The sequence below is a fragment of the Phascolarctos cinereus genome, unplaced genomic scaffold, assembly GCF_003287225.1.
Source record: "Phascolarctos cinereus isolate Bilbo 61053 unplaced genomic scaffold, phaCin_HiC Scaffold_4;HRSCAF=312, whole genome shotgun sequence".
Lineage (NCBI taxonomy): Eukaryota > Metazoa > Chordata > Mammalia > Diprotodontia > Phascolarctidae > Phascolarctos > Phascolarctos cinereus.
The window spans coordinates 670,273,849-670,293,935 of NW_027555847.1; the positions used below are offsets into that span (position 1 = coordinate 670,273,849).

The 20,087-nt window shown below is 39.9% G+C and overlaps 1 protein-coding gene across 1 annotated transcript in view; it reads left to right on the plus strand.

Annotated features, from left to right (window-relative positions):
• Nucleotides 1–41: 41 nt before the first annotated feature.
• RAB8A (RAB8A, member RAS oncogene family) overlaps nucleotides 42–20,087 on the plus strand; it is a 28,318-nt gene continuing 8,272 nt past the window's right edge. Inside the window, 6 exon segments of the mRNA XM_020969223.2 lie at nucleotides 42–160; nucleotides 163–435; nucleotides 3,724–3,784; nucleotides 5,542–5,602; nucleotides 6,883–6,960; nucleotides 16,973–17,062. Of these exon segments, the coding sequence (XP_020824882.2) occupies nucleotides 94–160; nucleotides 163–435; nucleotides 3,724–3,784; nucleotides 5,542–5,602; nucleotides 6,883–6,960; nucleotides 16,973–17,062 (630 nt within the window). The 5' untranslated portion in view covers nucleotides 42–93.

Here is a 20,087-nt window from a genome sequence, read left to right on the forward strand (position 1 = left end):
CCCCATCTCACTCCCAGTCCCCATTTGAACCTCGAGTCTCTATCCCTAGCCAATCCCGAGGCCGTGCTGTCGAAGTGAACGCGACCCCAGCCAATGGGAGGCACGCTCAGGGTTGCTTCCTGCTTCGTCTACCCATCTTCTTCCTGGAGCCCGCCGAAGGGTCTGGGGGCCGGCGAGGGGTGGGAGGCGGCTGCCGTGACTCGCAGTGGGATCTCGGCCAATCGTGGGCGGGCGTTCCGCAGATTGACAAGGGCGGCGTCCAGTGTCGAGGCGCCGCCGGCACTTCCCGTCGAGGAGGTATAGTGTGTAATATGGCGAAGACCTACGATTACCTGTTCAAGCTACTGCTGATCGGGGACTCGGGGGTGGGGAAGACCTGTGTCCTGTTCCGATTCTCCGAGGACGCCTTCAACTCCACCTTCATCTCCACCATAGGTAGCGGGGCTAGGACGAGGGGCAGAGAGGCGGGGCCCCGGGTGGCCGGGAGGGAATGGGGCCGCGGACTGCCGGCAGGGCCCAGGGAGGACTGAGGGATGAGAGGGAACGGGGCAGCAAGGGCCTGGGCCGGGGGAGACTCAGAGGCAACAGGCTGACCGACAGGGAACAACGGGGGAACGAGGGGCCCAGGGCTGGGTAGGGGGCGGGATGTCTGAGAGGGAACGACAGCGGGGACTGAGAAGGAACCGCAGAAGGGACTGAGAGAACAGAGGGTGCCGGCAGGGGGGTGGGGGGACAACGGAAACGGGGTAATGGTGGAGGAGCAGCCCCCACCCACCCATCATCCATGGTTGGGGGGATCCTGGCTATGGGAGAGGAGGGCCTGGGATGGTCAGGACAGGATCGGGGTGGGGGGCAAGTAGCTGTGGCACGCTGGACTACCGGGCATCAGTTTGCTCCTCTGTCCCAGGTTCAAAGGCTGACAGTGTGGCCAGTCACCCCGAGGGGAAAGAGGGTCTTACTATGGGCTTTTAGGTTGCTTTCCTCGGGACTCTCCCTCCCGTGCCCCTATGAAGCTAGGGACACATTTCACCATTCCCATTCCCCCCCAGGGATGCTGCGTCCTCTCTACCCTAAGTTCCTGGCCTCTGACACGATGATAAAGGCGACATCTGAGATCCATTAGTCCAATTCTGTACCACCCGACCTTATTTTATGGATCAGGAAGCTGAGGCCCTGAAGAGAGGAATAATGTACCCAAGGTCACAAACAGATAGGTAGTCACATTGCTGAGACTAGTGACATGGGGCCGCTGATTCTATCCAGGTCACCAAAGGTTTCTTAAGCACCTACAAGGCACGAATTCGGTCTAGAGCTCTTTCTGCCAGCATCTAGTCTCATATTGAATTCCAGATATGAGTACTTGAGGCCCTACCACAGTTCTGTTTCTATTAAGTATTTTGGCTATGGAAGTGGAAGTAGAGCCTGGAAACCCAGAAGATGGTCACCAAATACCATTGTAGTGTCATTTCCCTCTCACTTCCCAACTTTTCCCTTCTGACTTCCCCATTTCCAAAGAGAGATTACTGGATGTAGCAGTAGTATAGAATGGAAAGAATGCCAGAAGACCTGGGTTCTAATTCTGACTATCACTAACTCTGTGACCATGATCAAGTTACTTCCCCTCTCTAGGCCTCAGTTTTCCCATCTGTAAAATGAGGGAATTGAACTAGATGTTCTCTCACGTCTCTAATAATAGCTCACATTTGTATAGTCCTTTATGGTTTATGACATTTTGTTGAGAGTTAGTAACCTTAGTTCCTGTTTCCAGCCCTGTCATTATTATAAGGTTAAAGTAGTCCCAAAGCTAAGATGAAGTGATAGTACCTTCCTTTGTGTCATCAAAAGTAGATGACTATCAGATAAAAGCAACTCACTGCACCTTAATCAGCTTCAGCCAGACTTCCCTATCTTCGTGCTCAGAAGGTCCAGCTGTTACTCTATAGAGGGACTTTCAGTGTAGAAAGCTCCTGCATTGACAGTAAATGAGACTTGTCAAATAAAGATGGAAATATGAAAGGTATGGAATAGTGGGTACTTATGGAGCTGCTGTCAGTGTTCTAGCTTTTAGAGTAATTTGGACGGAGCTGGTTCCATTCAGAAATTTGCTGAATGGGAGAGGCAGAATAGTGCACTAGAAAGATTAACCTTGGGGAAGTCACTTTAATGCTCTGGGTGTCTTCATCTGTATTCAGTTCAACTCAATAAACATCAAACTAGCTGGCACTGTGCTAAGGGATAGGGATACCAAAAGTGGGGAAAGAGTTGAACTAGATGACCTTTGAGGTCCCTTCCAGCTCCAAAGCATTGATTATGTGACAGAATGGTCCCTGTCCTCTTAGAGTTTCTGAAACTTCCCATTCTAAGAGGCCTGAGGCCTTACCAAAGGGAATCCAAGTAGCTGGTTTAGTGTCCCATTTTGAGCATAGGTTTCTTTCTTACTAATTCATTCTGTTTTCTTTAAAACCCTCCGAGAAGTGGAAGTTACAGCCTCTTCACTTCACTGCAAATCAGAAAGTAGTACATATGTGGTAGTAGCATAGCTAATGCTTAACCTAGACCTCAATTCCACTTATTCCCTGAAGGTTTCAGCTTAGACGTTTTTCAGCTCCTTACCAGTGCTACCGAGATCCACTCTGGGGTTTTCATTTAGGAATCCTAGTGTTTTCAAGCAGCAGTGAGCTTTGAGATCATTTCGTTCCACCCCTTCATTTCACTGATGGAAAATAAGGCCAGAGAATGACTTTTGGCTCAGATTACTCTGGGAGTAGTGGCAAAGTTCATCCCAGACCCCAGGTGCTCCCAGCTCAATGAAGTTGAGTTTCTCTGTTGTCTTTAATCTCAGTATTGGCAGGAAGGTTTGTTACTTTGTAATTTGGGGGAAGAGGGGAGAGTGGAAACTGACCCTGTGATTTCTATAGTTTGGAGGAACTCCCTAAGAGCAAATTCCTTCTACCAGTACAGATTGACACTCTGCATTTTATAGTCTTAGAGAGTTGCCAGGGCCACTGAGAAGTTAAATGACTTGGCTAGGGGCAACCAGCTGCTTGGTGACAGGCCCACTAAGGTAAGACTCACATTCAAGTCTTACTGACTCTAAGGTCATCTCTATCCACTACACCATTTGGTCACTTTACCTTGTAATTAGGCCTGATTCCTGAACCCCATAAATTACACTTCTTAATTAAGGTTATGGTATTAACAAAAACCAAAGAAAAGTATGAAATAAAGTGTTGCCTTAAGGGCAGTACAAATTCATCACCTCTGATCACACATCTCTTTAACTTCTTGTCACAAAAAGTGAAGAGGACTTTAATTAGAGTTAGCATCTAGCAGTCGAACCCTAGAATACAGTGGAAAGCAAGGTGTATGAGGGCATTTTGTTTTATCAGTGTAATGTGATAGTCTTTCCTTTTGCTTTGGATTAATTGTCTGCTGTGATTTTTGCCATTGGTTTTTCATATATACTTTCTTTTGGTTACCCTTAAGACTCTTATCATTTAAACTTGGCTCTTTGTCCTCTTGGGATCAATACTCATCATTCAGGCTCCATTTCATATAGCCCCACAGGGACTTTTGTAAATGTACAATTTGGATAGCTGAGCTAGGGATGTGTAGTTGGTTTCACTAAGGTGAAAAGTGGGCTTGGAGGCAGTAATGAAAACACATTACAAAAGCAATAGTGAACTTCTGAAACATTCTAGTAATGTCACTTTTTTCTTTCAGGAATTGACTTCAAAATTAGAACCATAGAGCTAGATGGCAAAAGAATTAAACTACAGATATGGTAAGCATCTTTATACTATTAGTACTTATATATATTTTTTTAAATGATCTTGTCTTTATTGATGCATTTTGCTAGTGCCTTTAATTTCTACAGTGTATTGATTTGAAGAATTCAGTGTCAATGAAACAGGGCAGCATCCCTTATGAAGCTTCTCTTCTTTCCCCTCCCCTTCCCTTAAATATCTTGACTGTGTCTAATTGTTTACACAGCTCTGGCTAGTCACTTGAACAAACAGGTTTTCTTCAAAAGAGTTTTGTGTTTCACACCCAGCTCAAAGGAGCTGTTTTCCTTTTGGCTCTCAGGCATAGGCTTTGTGTTGTTGGGACTTTCTGAGCACTCCATTTGGGTTTTCTTTAAGCTGAACTTTTGCAGTCATATAACATTCCGAGATTGTCAACAGCTAGCCAGATATACTCTTTTCATGTGGGTTTGTTCTGTCATCCCTGTCTACTTACATTTAATTTGGGGAAAAGCCTGTATCTGCCTCTCATGAGGGCAGAGAAGTAACACCAGCTCACATTGTATTTGTATCATATCAGTGCATAGTAGACTGGCTTCTTCATATTCCACTTTATTTTCTTGTTGAAGATGTGAGGAAAGAGATCGCACTAATGCAAACATTACTTTGCATGTTTTCCTGAAATCCCAAAGCAAAGCTTAAAAACAGATATGTCTTGCTTAAAATACATGTTTTCATTTTCAAGACCTTGGGAGTGAATTCCCATAATGCACTAAAATGTGCCAAACTGGCCAGGACTCTAAACCTTGGACCTAAGAATACTGTAGATGAATTCTTGGCGTACTTAAGCATACCTATGATTTATACATTTTGTTTTGCTGCCAAGAATGGACGTTTACGATGGAATAGGACTCAGATTTTAACATGTGAACAGATGCTGCAAACAGATCAAGTTTAGTTTTAGGCTTCCCAGATTGGTTTAACTCAATTTAATGAATTTTTTAAAATACCTGCATCATGCTAGATAAGCATGGTTGAGTTTTAACATAAATGATCCCAGGTTTGCATTACTCAGCAATATCCATATATTGTTCTTGTGATACAACCAAGTTCTCATCTCCCCAAGCCCAGTCCCTTCACAGTGTTTCCCTCTCTCCTCTAATCTGTCCTTCAGACTCTTGCCTTATTACTCTTCCTTATACATAGACCTGGTCATGTCACTCCTCTACTCAGAATCCTTTGGTAGCTCCCCTTTGGCCAAATGGAGATCACATTCTTTATCCTGACATTCAGGGACTTACCTTTTCCAGCATTATCTTATACTATTTCCTTCAACAGACTCTTTTCCATAGCCAAACTGGACAATTTGTCACCCATTTACACCCCCCTCGATTTCCTACCTTGTGCCTTTTTTAATACACAGTTCATTACACCTTAAATGCACCATCTCCCCACCCTTCCTGTTGAAATCCAGCCTGTCCTTTAAGGCTCAGGTCAAATGCGTTCTCCATGAAAATATTTTCCAGCCTTCCCTAGATTATAATATTTACTTTCCTCTTGGACCTCGGATAGCCTTTATTAGCACCCTCTTATGTATTATTTTGTATTATAGTTAGATGTATGTCATATTCCTCTATTAAAAAGCAAAGGCCATTAGCTAAAATTTCTCTTGCTCCCAGTACTAACACAGTTCTCTGTACATTATAGATCACTGATAAATGTTTGTTGAATTCTGTCCTCATGAATATGACTGAATATAATTGGACATTTTAAAAAACTCACGATCTTTTTATTTTAGGGACACAGCTGGTCAGGAACGGTTTCGAACAATTACAACTGCATACTACAGAGGTGCAATGGTATGGATTTTTTAAAAAAATTATAATTGTCTTTTATCTTTGAGTGTACAGTCTTTAAAACTACAGAATATTTTGTATTTATAAGGAAAAAAATCTCTAAAGAATTGGCTGTATAGTAATTGGCTATTTGAATAATGTAGCTGTGTAGAGTGTGGGTATTTTTTTCTCAAGAGGATGGTGATGATTGACAAAGAGACCCTTGGAAAAAATGAAAAAGGATGTAGTCTTTTTAAATATGTAATGAAACTTGTAGGAGAATTAGGAAAGAACATTGACCATGGAGTCAGGAGGCCAGAGTGCTACAAGACAAAAAGTGCTAGATTTGGAGTCAGAGGGACCTTGGTTCAGATCCCAGCTTAGCCATTTTCCACAGGCAAGCCATCTGACCTCACTGGGCCTTAGTTTCTTCATCTATAAAATAAGCAGATTGACTAGATAGCCCCTAAAGTCTCAGCCAGCTCCAGACCTCTGATCTTGTGGGTTATGGTCCTGCCTCTGACACTGTGACCACGGGCAAGTCACTTCCTATCTCAGAACCTGTTTCGTCATCTGTAATGTGAGAGTGATAATATTTATGCAGTCTATCTCATGGGGCTTTTAGCATGAAAATACTGCAAAGCAGTTATTTAAGATTCAAGACATTAGTAAGTTAAGCAGAATTATTTTCAGGAACTTAGTAATTAGTGTTCCCATTTTATGGGTGAAGAAACATCATCTCAGTTGAAATCGTAGGCTCAAAGCTTTGAGGCTGAGAAGGAGCTCAGAGCTCTTCTAGTCCTGGTTTGCCTGTGGTTGGTTATATGGTTAACAAGTAACAGCAGAGACCAGAACCCGGTGCTCCTGACTCCATTGTTCCCTTTACTACACTCTACTGTTCCAATCTATTATTGATTTATTCATAATAAAACAATTCAAAACAGTGATTTTTCCCAGCTGATGAGATCCCCTTTTGTTCTTTCATAAAAGTACAGTGTCAGATAATCCAAGCTGAACTTGCTCATATCCTATTTATTCCAGCCATTTGGCTTGTTTTCAAGCCCCTCTTGCTTCATTACAGCCAGTTTTTCTGGTCCTTTCTGCTTTAGCTTGAGCTGAGTTTAATGTGCAGTTCTCCCACATAAACCATTCGTTTCTCACTGATTCCCATCTCCACGTACAGAAGGGCTGTGAGGGTTGTGAGTACTAGGTTGAGGTCATAGAATGCCGTTGGGATGTGGGTCCAACTTTCAAGATTTCTTAGCTTTTTTAACAGAGGCATTTATTAATTTATCTTTTTATAGGGCATCATGCTGGTCTATGACATCACCAATGAGAAATCTTTTGATAATATCCGGAACTGGATTCGGAACATTGAAGAGGTACATCTAAATTATTTGGGGATTTTTAAATGTTTGTGAGTCAATAAATGATTCAGTTTTATCTGATTTTACGTAAGCTAGGATCCTAGCCTTAGTACTTTTATTTGGTGGTCATGAGGAAGTAAGCTGCGTGGAGTAGTGGAAAGAGCACAGACCTTGAAGTAAGAAGATCTGGGTTCAAATCCTAACTCCAGTACCAGCTAGCAAGTCACTTTGCCTCCTGGAGGCTCAGTGTTCCCATTTATACGATGAGGCTAATATTTTGTGCTTTTAAAATTTTAATGAATTATAAAAATGTAAACTGCTATTCTTACCTGGCATAGGCAGGGCTGGGAAGAACAAGGCTGCAGATACCTTTTTTCTTTTCCCAATAAAACTTTATTAGTCCAAAAACTTAGATCTAGGATTTGGGGGTTTTCTCTTGCTATCCCAGAACAATAAGCCCTTTGGACAGAAATGACCTTGGAACAGCATATCACCTAGCATTGATGACTAACTGGGAGGTGTTTCAGGCCTAAAGTTCAGCGAGAGGACTTCAGTCAGTCATAAAGCCACAGGAAAGTATTGTTACATCTCTGTTAACAGTAGCCTTAAAACTGAAAATTCTTATCGCTTCTCTTCCCCCACCCCAACTCTTGTTCCTTCAAGTTCATGGGCCATAGCATTTGCTGAAACACATTGCAGCTAGACACGGGGTAGTATGTTTACTAACTTATAGTTGAATTTCAAAAGTCTATTCATTCAAGGTAGATGAGCCATAACGCTATGTCTGTCTCAATCAGACCATAAACTAGGCAGGTGAATGAGTGTGGCTACAGGAAATAGATCTTGATGTAAGTCTGTGAGATGCTGACTAGAAGAGCTGTCTTTCCCAATATATAACACAAATCTCAGCATTTACAGTAAAGGCCATTTTCCAAAGAATGGGGTGTTCTGATTAGTGTTGTTGCTTTTATTCACACTTTAATACTTAACCACATGCTAGCATTGTTACTTCCTTCAGGCCAAGGACAATTCCTCCACACCTTAGGAGACAGCTTCATGCGTTGTTGTGGGCCAACAGAAATTCATCACCTGGACTTCTAGTGATGCGCCTGGCCCAGACAGAGCTAGTCTAGTCCTCAGACAACAGACGCAGTTTGTCGTCAGCCCCCAAATACAAAGACTTTCTAGCTCAGCACGAATGACTGTACTACTGCCTTTTATTCACAGCCTCCTCTAGTTCTTCCATTAGTCTTCCATAGTTTCTTTGGTTTTGTTTTTTTAAGAGAAGCACGCTGGGCAAGTAGAAAGAACGTAGGACTTTGAGTCAGGAAACCTGAGTTAGAATCCCAGCACTGCCATCAACTGTCACTGTGGGCAAGTCATTTAACTTTTCTAGGCTTTAGTTTTCCTCCTCTGTAAAATGGGGATAATATTTAATATATTTCACAAGATTGGTGTGAAAGTCAAATAATGTATCTAAAGTGCCTTATAGGGGGCAGCTAGGTGGAGTAGTGTATAGAGCACCAGCCCTGGATTCAGGAGGACCTGAGTTCAAATCCGGCCTCAGACACATAATAGTTACTGGCTGTGTGACCCTGGGCAAGTCACTTAACCCCATTGCCTAGCCCCCCCCCCAAAAAAGTGCCTTATAATCATAAAATTATCACTGTCATTATAAATAATTTCTCTTTTTAAAAAAATATTTGTGTCCTGGGTTGTATTCATCTCTAATGGGTTTTGTTACTTCTGAGTAGAATTCCTTATTTTCATTGCATTTTTCTAGCTTTATGTCAGTAAGGTACAGTATTGGAATTGAGATTTATATATTTATTTTATCCCTGCAACTTTGCTTAACTCGCTTTTGACTTCTAGTCATTTTTAAATTTATTTTCCCAATTTTTCTAGATGTACAGTAATGTCATGTGCAAAAAGGGATTTTAAAATTTAACTCTGTACCCGTTATTCGTCTCTTATAGCTGCCCCCACTATATTACATACAAATGGTAATTGGAGCATCCTTCACTGGTTGCTGGTTTTTCGGGAGAATTAACCTAGAGCTTTTCTATTTAATGTTAGTTCTTGTAGCATGCCAGGAGCAGAAGAATAAAAAATGAAAGGACCGTTTAAGATATCATCTAGTTCAGCCCCTTCATTTTACAGACCAGAGAACAGAAAGTTAATTACCCTCTAAAGAGACCAGATTCCCTGTGCCCCTTAAAAAAAAAGGTTCTCATCATGATTAGACAGTGAATTTTCTTGACTACCTTCTCAATTATCTGTTGAGGTAATGGTGGGATTTTTCCTATTTGAATATGAGAAGTGTGACTAGCCTTACATTCATTGAAAAGCAAAGATTAAACGCCGGAGGCATGAGGACGACAGAGTTAAGGTTGTTAACCTCAAGGAGCTTTCCATTTGGGAGGAGGTCACTTTGGCCAGACAGAAGGAGGGATATTTTGAAGTAAATGTGTAATTTGTTTGCCCTCATGTTGCTTTGGATTTTTACATGTGTGCTCATTAAGTATGCTTGAACTGCCATTTTCCGTTGTTCCCCTTGTCTGGTTCGGGAATCAAAATAAGATCTAGCTCCTAACATCATGTTGTGTAGCCTTTTTGATATCTTTGAAGCATTAATTTAGAATAGAGAGTATTTCTTCTTTATCAGTGGGGGGTGGAGGTGGGCAGTGGGTGAGGAGGAAGCTTCAGCAAATCATGATGGCTCAGCCCCAGCCTGGGAATTAAGAGACCTGAGTTCTAGTTATGGATCTGTCACATTACCAGCTATATGATCTTGACCAAATTACTCCCTTTATTAGGACTTCATTTTCCTTATCTGTGAAATGGGGAGGGTTGGACTAGATCATCTCTAAGCACCTTCAATCTCCAGAATTATTTTCTATTACTTTATCAGTGCCAGATTCTTTTCCTGGGATGGGGCCCAGGGTGGGCAGAGAGGCAGGCACAGGGGACAGTGAGAGGGAAGTACTTAGTCATCTATTTCTACTGTTATCAGTTGTATCTGACCCAGGACTGAGAATAATAATTGCGCTTTCTAATTTTTGTTATTTTTTTTTTGTATTTGCTGTAATCTACTGGTTTTACTAATTCGAATTTTGGCTGACGATTCATTGGGTTGTGTTTACATTTTTTTTCTCAAAGCATCAACTTTTGATTTATGGTTGTTTTTCAATTTTGCTGGGTTGGTTTTTTTTCTGCTCATTTCTTTATTTCCTAGCAACATAAAATGCTAAAGCTAGAAGGGACCTTAGAGAGAACTTTCATTTCTCTTGATTTTAGTATAAACTTAGGAAGGAAAATATAAGCTCAGTAAGAAAAATAAACATTCTTGACATATAAATAATAATAAAAAGATTGTGAAGCTATAAACTTCTGTTTAGCTTGGTCTTTTTAAAAATGTTCATATTGTGTATATAGGTTTTTTTTCCTTTGTTCTGATTGTGCTGCCTTTGCTCTGCATAATTTCATATAAACCTCCCCTTAGTACTTTGGATTCTTCATTAATGTGATTTCTTATAGCATAATTATTTCTGTTGCATTCATATTCCACAATTTCGCAGGGTATCTTCCTGTAAAAATAAAACCTCCTTAAGATTTGGTCTTAGTGATATTACCAGATCCAAGAGTATAAACAGAACAGTTATGTGGAATGCTCTGTAGCTTTGCAAAAAAGACTGGGGCAATTCTTAGTCTCCAGCAGCAGTGTAATCATGTGCCTGTTAGTGACAACTGTCATTTATATAGTACTTTAAGGTTTGCAAAGTGCTTTGTGTACATTTCATTTATTCTCAGCACAGCTCTGTGATGTAAGTGCTATTATAGATATCTCCATTTTACAGATGAGGAAACTGAGACTCTGAGAACTTAAGTATCTGTTCAGGGTCATTACACAACTAATAATTATCTCAAGTGGGATTTGATCCAAAGCCTCCAGATTCCCCAATCCAGCTCTCCAGCCACTCCATCACCCTTCTTCTCTGTACAGTCCCACTAGCACTGAATTTTACCAAATTTTTTTTATCAATATTTAACAATTTAATAAGGGCAAAGTGATATTTCAGAGTTGTTTAAAATTTCTTTTCTTGAGTTATTAGAATGTTTGAACAAATTTTCAGGTGATTATTGATAATTTAGGGGGGTGGTTTCCCTTGGAGGGCTATCTTTTTCTGCCTTTTGACCTGTTGAGAAAAGAATCTTACTTTCATAAATTGGCATGCCAGATTTTTATCAGACATATTTATGGCAAGTTATTTTTTTTCCTGTTCTGTTTCTTTTCTTCATATTCTGAACACCTTACTCTTTGTTCTGTAAAAACATAGAAGCTGCTTAATAAATGTTTGAATATCAATATGATCAAATCCATCTAATAAGTTTCCTGTAATTTTTTCCATTAGTTGGATGACTAAGAATTTTCCTCCTCTTTACAATTGCTATTGTAATTCCATAGCACCAGTCAGTCTTTTTTTTTTTAAATATTTAGATTGTTGATACCTTTCAGGTTTCTTTTGGTATATGGTATGAGATTATATAATCCCATTTTTCACATATTGCTATCCAGTTTTCCCAGTAATCTGTTTTGTTTTGTTTTTTAAGCAAAGAATCCTTCCCTATCACCAAAAAAAAAAAAAAGAGAGAGAATCCTTCCCCAGTATTTTGTGCCCTTGGATTTTGCAGATTTTATAACATTCTACATGCCTTTGGTTCTAATTCCAGATTGTCCATTCTCTTTTCATCTAATAGCATATTTTAAAAAAATAATTATCACTCGGTAGGACAGTTTAATGCCTAGCAGAGCAAGTCCCCCATCCTCATTTTTCCTCCCAGATGTCCCCTTAATATTACTGTCCACTTATTTTTCTATATACGTTTTGTAATCACTGTCTAATTCTGGAGAGTAACCCGTTAATGAGAAACAGCGTGAAATAGTGGAGAGAGAGCTGACTTTTCAGAGTCAGGGTATACTGGGTTCAGGTACCACCTCAGATACATGCTGGCTCAGTGACTCTGTGCAAGTCCCTGAATCTTTTAATGCCTCAGGCAACTCCAAGACTATAAGTTGTAGTGTAGGTACTGATGAAATCATAAACCTGACCTTTAAAAATTCCATTGGCATTTTCATTTGGATTTCATTACTTCAAAAATGTATGGTTTTCTTGGTAGGAGCATTCCACTAATCACAGTCTCTGCATTGGACTTAGTAGATGGTTTTGCAGAGATGCTGTGGCTGAAAAATTTATCACCCTGCAGGCAAACTGGTAATGAGCTTCTGTGTCAGTCAACAAACATTTTTTTTAAGCAATTACTGTTTGCCAGGCACTCTGCTCAGCTCTGCTTGGAGATGCAAAGAAAGGCAAAAACACTGGGCCTCTATTCATAGCATCTCCAGACTGGTAGAGCTGCCTGGATCTGTCATGCTTTACCATTTACAGAGAACCCTGTAAGTAGATAGTACAAGTGTGATGTCCACATTATGGATTAGGAAACTAAGGCTTGTAGATGTGAGGTGGTTGGCCATGGGCAGACAGCTCAGAAGTGTCAGAGTTGAGAACCGAAGCGTTCCTGCCCCAGATCCGGCGCCTCTCCCACTGTGTCTCGCTGCTCTTTTAGAGTCTGTCCACTCCAGCCCCTTCATTTCACCCTCTGAGGAAATTAAACCGTAGAGAAGGATAGAGATTGCTGTTTCTAGTTTGTTTGTTTTTTTAATTTTAATTTTTCTATTTTATTTTGACCTGTCAAGTGGTTCTGTTTAAAAGTCTTTAAATAGGAAATTCATTAGCTCTTTTTTTTCTTAGGGCAAGGAATTTTTCTTTTGTTTCTGCTTTGACGATATTCTATAAACTTTTGTATGTTATTTATATTTGTTGTTTTCCTGAGTATTTTGTTGTTATCTGGCTAGCCTTTTTTTCTTCTTTTTTTGGAAGCAATCAGGGTTAAGTGACTTGCCCAGGGTCACACTGCTAGTAAGGTCTGAGGTCAGATTTCAACTCAGGTGCTCTTCACTTCAGGGCCAGCACTTTATCCACTGTACCACCAAGCTGCCCCTTTCTGCTATCCTTTTTGACCGGGAATTAAGACTTTTAAGATTTTCATGTGGCTGGGTGCCTTTTAATTGTGTGTTTTGTTGTTTCTATCTTTAATGTAGTCTGCAAATATAGTGGATAGGATTTCTGCCCTTTTTTTCCCCCACCTACAAAGCATGTTTTTTTTGTTTTTCTCTTCTTCTTTTTTTTTTTTTGTGAGGCAATTGGGGTTAAATGACTTGCCCAGGGTCACATGGCTAGTAAATGTCTTGTGTCTGAGGCTGGATTTGAACTCATGTCCTCCTGACTCCAAGGCCAGAGCTCTATCCACTGCGCCACCTACCTGCCCCCAAAGCATGTTTTTATATCCTGGTATAGTATCTTAGAATTTAGAGTTGGCTGAGGCCTTAGAGATCATCTAGTCCAATTCCCTAACTAAGGCCCAAGGAAAGGAAGTAGCTGCCCAAGGTCACACAGCAAATTAGAGCACAGTCTGAACCCAGGTCTCCTGACTGCCAGGCCAGTATTCCTTCCACTCCCTCACCTAGCCACCACTTCATGTTAATTAACTCCACCTTATTTATTGTATTATTCAGGGCTTTAGTCATTTATTAATTCTCTGTCTACCTGGTAAGTTATTTTCTAATATTACAGCCTCTAGTTACAATTATATTCCTCTCTGTTTCTTTGTTCAAAGTACATGGTCTTTCATTATTGTTTTTTTCATTGCTGTGTTGTCTGGGCCAGAGAGATTCAATATTGCTGGTTTTCAGTGTTTAATGTTACATAGTGTCCTTGTATAAGTTTCAGTGCTTTTTCTCTGTAGTCTACTTTATCTATTAGTCACCCCTGCCTTTATTGTAATTCTAAGGGCCCTCAAAGATTGAATGTAAACCTCTCGTTTTCAGATAAGGAAACTGAGGCCTTGAGGAGTATAGCAATTTGACCTTAGTCACCCAGCAAATGAAGGACTGAGCCAGAACTGAAATTCAACTCTTCTGAATCTAAGTCCATTGTTCTCATAGGTTAAAGACAAAATGCAACTAACAGTGACTGCCCCTGCCCATTATTTTAATAGGAGAATTCAGCCCATTTACTGTCAGATTAGGTTTCTGCTCACCCTGTAAGTTTATCTTTATGGTTTTGGGCTTTTTCTTCTCTTTACACGGTTTCTATAATGTATTTTAAACTCCTTATTTTCCATAAATCAGATCAAAACAATCTTTGCTTAGTTTCTGACATTTTTAACTTCAATGATTTTGCACACATTTTATTTCTGACCATTGCTTTTTGTTGCTAACTTGAAAAACCTTGAGGTTTATATTAGGGATAATATGACATTTAGCTTTGGGAGCTAACCCTCACCAACCCCTGCATCCTTGGGGTTATGTTTCTATTCTTTGACACTTTCACACTGTTGTGTATTTTTTTTTTGCATTAGCTTCCCTTTTTTAATCTATCGAGTATGTCTCATCTTTTTTCAGGTCTCTATAGTTTCTTTTATTGATCTTCCCACATGTGAGACTTTAACAAAATATTTCCTTCATTTCCGCAAAGTCCTGAAATAGTTTCTAAAGTCAGCTTGCAATTCTCTGATTCTAAAAATGAACTTGAAATAAGGTCATCTGTTTGTGCCTTCTGGCTTTGTACTGTACTAATGGGGTAACTCTTAATTTCTGTTGTTCTTTCTGGGTTCCTTCCTCTCCCCTACCCTGGCCCCGTCCTGTTCTTCTCGAAGGTCTTTGGGGCATGTCCCAAGTCATTTCTTATTCTCATATCTCTAAATGTTCTCTCCTTTCTTCTTGGCAGCTTGGAAAATGCCATCTTTGTCTTTTAAAATTTGCGAGCTTGCCAGGTAAGTGTCTGGAGGGTTGTCTTTGAGGATGATTCATGGAGAAGACTCTGACCCTCTTCATTGTTTAGGCTGAGGCCATCCATAGGTTTGGGGAAATGTTCTTTAGTCATTTCCCACAGTGTGGTTTCTGTAGTGCCAGCCTTTTCCATCTTTTTTTTTCTTTTCCTTTTAAAAAATTAAATTTAACCACCATCAACAAACATAAATATGTAAATAACAAAAAAAATTATACCTAAAACTATAAACCTCCAGTATTTGTAGTTTGTTTTTTAGATTTAAGTAAATTTTAACAAAGTAATAACAAAAGTCATCTTTGTTACTTTGGCCCTCTTTGAACTTTTCTGTTTATTTTTTTCCAGATTTCATTACTGCTTTTATTTACATAATTATAGCCAGTGTATACATTCTTTTGGTCTTGCTTTCTTCCCTCTTATCTTGCCATATTTATTTGTGTCCTCTCTCTTTTGGTACTCTTACTGAATCATTATAAAGCTCCCTGATCTGTGTTCTAGGTTTTTAAGTTTCTCTTACGAAAATGTCATCTGTTCAATGTTCTGGCTACAACCCACTTTTGCAGCCACCTAGTGTAGCTTTCAGCATCATTGCTGAGGCTCTGCTGCCTCAGTTCTACTACTCACATTCTTCATTCCCATTTTAGTACCTCTAGAAACCATACCAGCTCATACCCTTTTTATTGTAGCCTTTACTTTTTAAGTTCCATGTAACCTCTCCATCCTTCTTTCACCTTATTCCTCTTTATATACTCTACATTCCAGCCAAAATGGACTCCTTGTTCTTCCTGATCTCTTCCTTCAAGGTCCAGCTTGAATTCTACTTCTTCCCTGAAGACTTAGTAGTGATATTTCTGGGTCAAAGGTTTTATGGCCCTTTGGGCATAGTTCCAAATCACTCTCCACAATGGTTGGACTTGTTCACAACTCTGCTAACAGTGCATTAGTGCTCCAGTTTTCCCATATTCCCTCCAATATTTCTCATTTTCCTTTTCTATCACATTAACCAATCTGATAGGTATGAGGTGGTACCTCAGAGTTGTTCTAATTTGCATTTCTCTAATCAATAGTAATTTAGAGCATTTTTTCATATGATTATAGATAGCTTTGATTTCTTCATCTAAAAACTGTTCATATCCTTTAACCATTTATCAATTGGGAAACAACTCATATTATTATAAATTTGACTCAATTCTTTGTATATTTGAGAGATGAAGCCTTTATCAGAGAAACATAAATATTTTTTCCCCAGTTTTCAGCTTTCCTTCTACTTTTGGCTGCATTGGTTTCATTTGTGCAAAAACTTTTTTTTTAATAATTTTTTTATTTTTTTTTCCTTTTTTTCCATATGCTTTTGAGTTGAAAATTTTTCTCCCTTTTCCTCCCCCCCACCCTCTCCAAGACGGCGCACAATCTGGTATAGGCTTTACATTTACATACCCATTAAACATATTTTCACATTAGTGAAGTTGTAAGTAAAAATTAAAACCAATAGGAGGAACCATCAAAAAGATGAAACAAAACTCAACAGAAGGTGAAAATAAGTGATAGCAATTCGACTTCCATAGCATTTTCCATCCCAAGGCCTCTAGAGATGTCTTAGATCCTCGTAATGCTGAGAAGGGTTCAGTTTAATAATATTAGTCATCGCATAATGTGGCTGTTATTGTGTACAAAGTCCTCTTGGTTCTGCTCACTTCACTCAGCATCAGACCATATAAGTCTTTCCAGGTTTTTCTGAAGTTAGCCTGTTCATCGCTTCTTATAGCACAGTATACATTCATATACCACAGCTTGCTCAGCCATTCCCCAATTGATGGGCATCCTCTCAATTTCCAATTCTTTGCCACCACAAAAAGAGCTGCTATGAATATTTTTGTACGTGTGGGTCTCGAAAACTTTTTAATTTAATGTAATTAAAATTATCCATTTTATATCCCATAATGCTATCTCTTATTTGGTAATAAATTCTTCCCTTATCCATATTTCTGACAGGTCAACTATTCCATGCTACCTTAATTTGCTTATGGTATCTACCTTTATGAAGAGTTAGAATTCTTGAAAAAAGTTGTCAAAGACTAACCTGATGTTCACCTGCTCCTGTTGGCTCTTTTCTCCTTTAGCATGCCTCTGCAGATGTGGAAAAGATGATACTTGGAAACAAATGTGATGTGAATGAAAGAAGACAAGTTTCCAAAGAACGAGGGGAAAAGGTAGGAACAATGTTTTGTTTTGTCGTGTTTAAAATAATGACACTTTTGTAGAGCTGTGTTGACTTTTTATAAGTGTGTTTAAAAAGATATTTTTTTCTTTTCCACTTCCTAAAAATGAAAAATTGTCCTCATCTACTAACTTCAGTCACAAGCTTGCAAGATGGTTGCTTTATCCAAGTGTGTGTTTGTGCATCCATGTATGTGTGTACATGTGTGCAAGAGCATACGTTTTTAGAGTAGTCATGTAGGAGGAGCATTAGATTTAAGTTCAAGCCCTACCTCTCCTTTTAGTGGCCGTGCAAAGGTGGAAAAGCTTCCTCACTTCTAAATTTTCATTTCCTCCTTTGGAAAAGGGAGATAAAAAGGGAAATAATAATAATAGCTCTTATTTGGCACTTACACGTGGTTCATACCTGCCCTACCTAGTTCACAAGATCCCCAAAGGAGAGAATGAAAGCGATAAAACACCTATGCGCTGCTAGTGGTATGGTATTCATTGTTATTATCTGCAAAGAAAAGTAAAAATGCAAACCTTTGCCTTGCTTTCAAAACAGAAATCCTTTCCTTTTTCTTCACTTTGTATAGCATTTTCAGATGATTCCCAAATATCTCATCAGTTTGCTTTTTGTTGACCTTCATAATTATCACCATTTGGTTCCTGAAGATTGTAGGGTTTAAGCTCTATTTTGAACAATTTGCCTAGCTGTGCCAACCTGGATACAAAAATAATGTTATCTATCTCTATCACATGCTATGTGATTCTTTTCCATTTACTACAACAAATACTCTGTGGATCTACCAGATATGTTTGAGACCGTCCTCTGTCCTACATGTCTGTAGTAGGCACTAATAAATATTTTTAAACCTGATTTCTACATGAGTAATCAAGACTTATCTGGGCAAGCTAGAGCAACTTCAGAAAGCCAGTTAGAGCTACTATTCAAACAATCAGTAATCAGTAAACCATTTATTTATTAAATGCCACTATGTTCCAGGCAGTGTGCTAGAGATACAAATACTACAAATGAAACCATGTCAGGTATCAGAAAAAGCTTCAGGTAGAAAGTAGTGTTTGAGGTGCATCTTGAAGGAACAGAAAGATTCTGTGTGGTAGAGGGAAGAAGGGGAATGCCTTCTAGCCATGGAGAATAGTTAGTGCAAAGGCACTGAGATGGGATATGCATTATTCAGTGAGAATCGGAAAAGACCATTTTGGCTAATACAAGAAAGTGGGATGGAAGTAATGGACTGGGGGCAGTTAGGTGGCGCAGTGGATAGAGCACAGGCCCTGAAGTCAGGAGGACCTGAGTTCAAATCCGGCCTCAGACCAAACACTTGACACTTACTAGCTGTGTGACCCTGGGCAAGTCACTTAACCCCAATTGCCTAAAAGCAAAAAAAAGGTTTTATATGGAGTCCTCTTATCTTCTACAGTGTGTGTAGAAATGCTCCTCTTACTCAGTGTTTTAAGTTTAGAATGAAAAAGAAATGCAGAAGCTTTTTATGGGGAACAAATCAAGGAATGAGTTAGGGGAGACTAAAAGATTACCATGCTGCATTGAGGGCCCAGATGAAGTTAGATAATATCATGTGAATTTATAATGTGTTCAATCAGCATGGTTGTGTGACTTCCTCCAGCTCTCTTCAGCAGCACATGAATAGGATCAGAGGAGGCAGATGGTGGGATAAGCTTGGGCTAAAGTTTGTCAAGGGATTCAAGTGTAGAGTTGAACTAGCTAACCATGGGGTCACGACTGGAGAAAGAAGTGAAGTCACAGCAGAGGTCATGGCCTGAGAAAATACTAGTGTCGGTTTCAGTGTGGGCAAAGAACAAGTTTATGAGAGGTGAGACATAGGGAGAGATGCATGGCCAGGAAAATGCTCAGGTTTTTAATTTAGAAAAGGGAACCCTATTGTTACTATTTTCTCCAAGAACCACCTTTGACTTTGCCCAGTTATAAAATCTGGAACATATTTATGTTCTTGCAGCAAGTGAATTCGAGTTTTGCCATTGCCCTGGACTGCTACATTAGGTAATTAACCTAACTGAAGAGGAGACAGCTAGCTGGCTCAGTGGAAGAAGTGCTAGATCTAGAGTTAGGAAGACCTGAGTTCAAATGTGGCCTCAGACTAGCTTAGTGACCCTGGGCAAGTCACTTAACCTCTGTTTGCTTTAATCCACTGAGGAAGGAAATGGCAAACCACTCCAGTATCTTTGCCAAGAAAACCTCATTGCCAACACTGGCATGCTGTGGTCCACAGGGACATGACTGAACAACAGTCACCACCTGACATCTGGAAGGATGATACCTAAAGCTTCTCACTGCACCGTGGAAAATGACGTAGGGGAGATGCTGAATGTCTAGTATAATGACCTTGCAAATCTTTAGTACTTGAGTGGATCACTGGGAGTTCTCATTCCAGAGGCACACATCGCAGTCTGTCTTTGCTTCTTTATTCTTTACAGTTCTTGTCTATGACCTTCCATCCATAAATCTGCTAAATTGGTTCACAAACCATACTCTTAGGTCTCCAGATGTTATGCAGGTATCAGTGTAGCACAAGGTGTCTCTATTTAGTATCTCTATTCTACCTGCCCAGCCCCTTAGAAAAGGGCAGCTTATATAACTCTTTAATATCGTGTACCACTTTTTGCTTACAGTTCTTCATTGGTAATACACTTGGCCTACGCAATCTACCATACATCCCCATGGAGCCCACCAGGACCTTACCCTCCCCAATCCATCCATAGCAGCCCAGATCCCAGTGGGCTCCTGGAGTTCCAGTAGAAATAAACCAAAGAACAGGATAGTTACTACTGGCATGGGACACCCCCTCTCAGATGAATGATGGTCACTTCCATCCCTACCCCTACTGGAATTATCCAAGGAATCCCGAGAGGGTCATCACACAAAGTTATCTGTTGTGCCTTTCAAGTAATCTGATTTTAACATGCATGAAAGACATCTTGTAAGAGAACCTTTAAGATATAATTTCGTTCTTCCAAATGAAACATTTTTTTTAA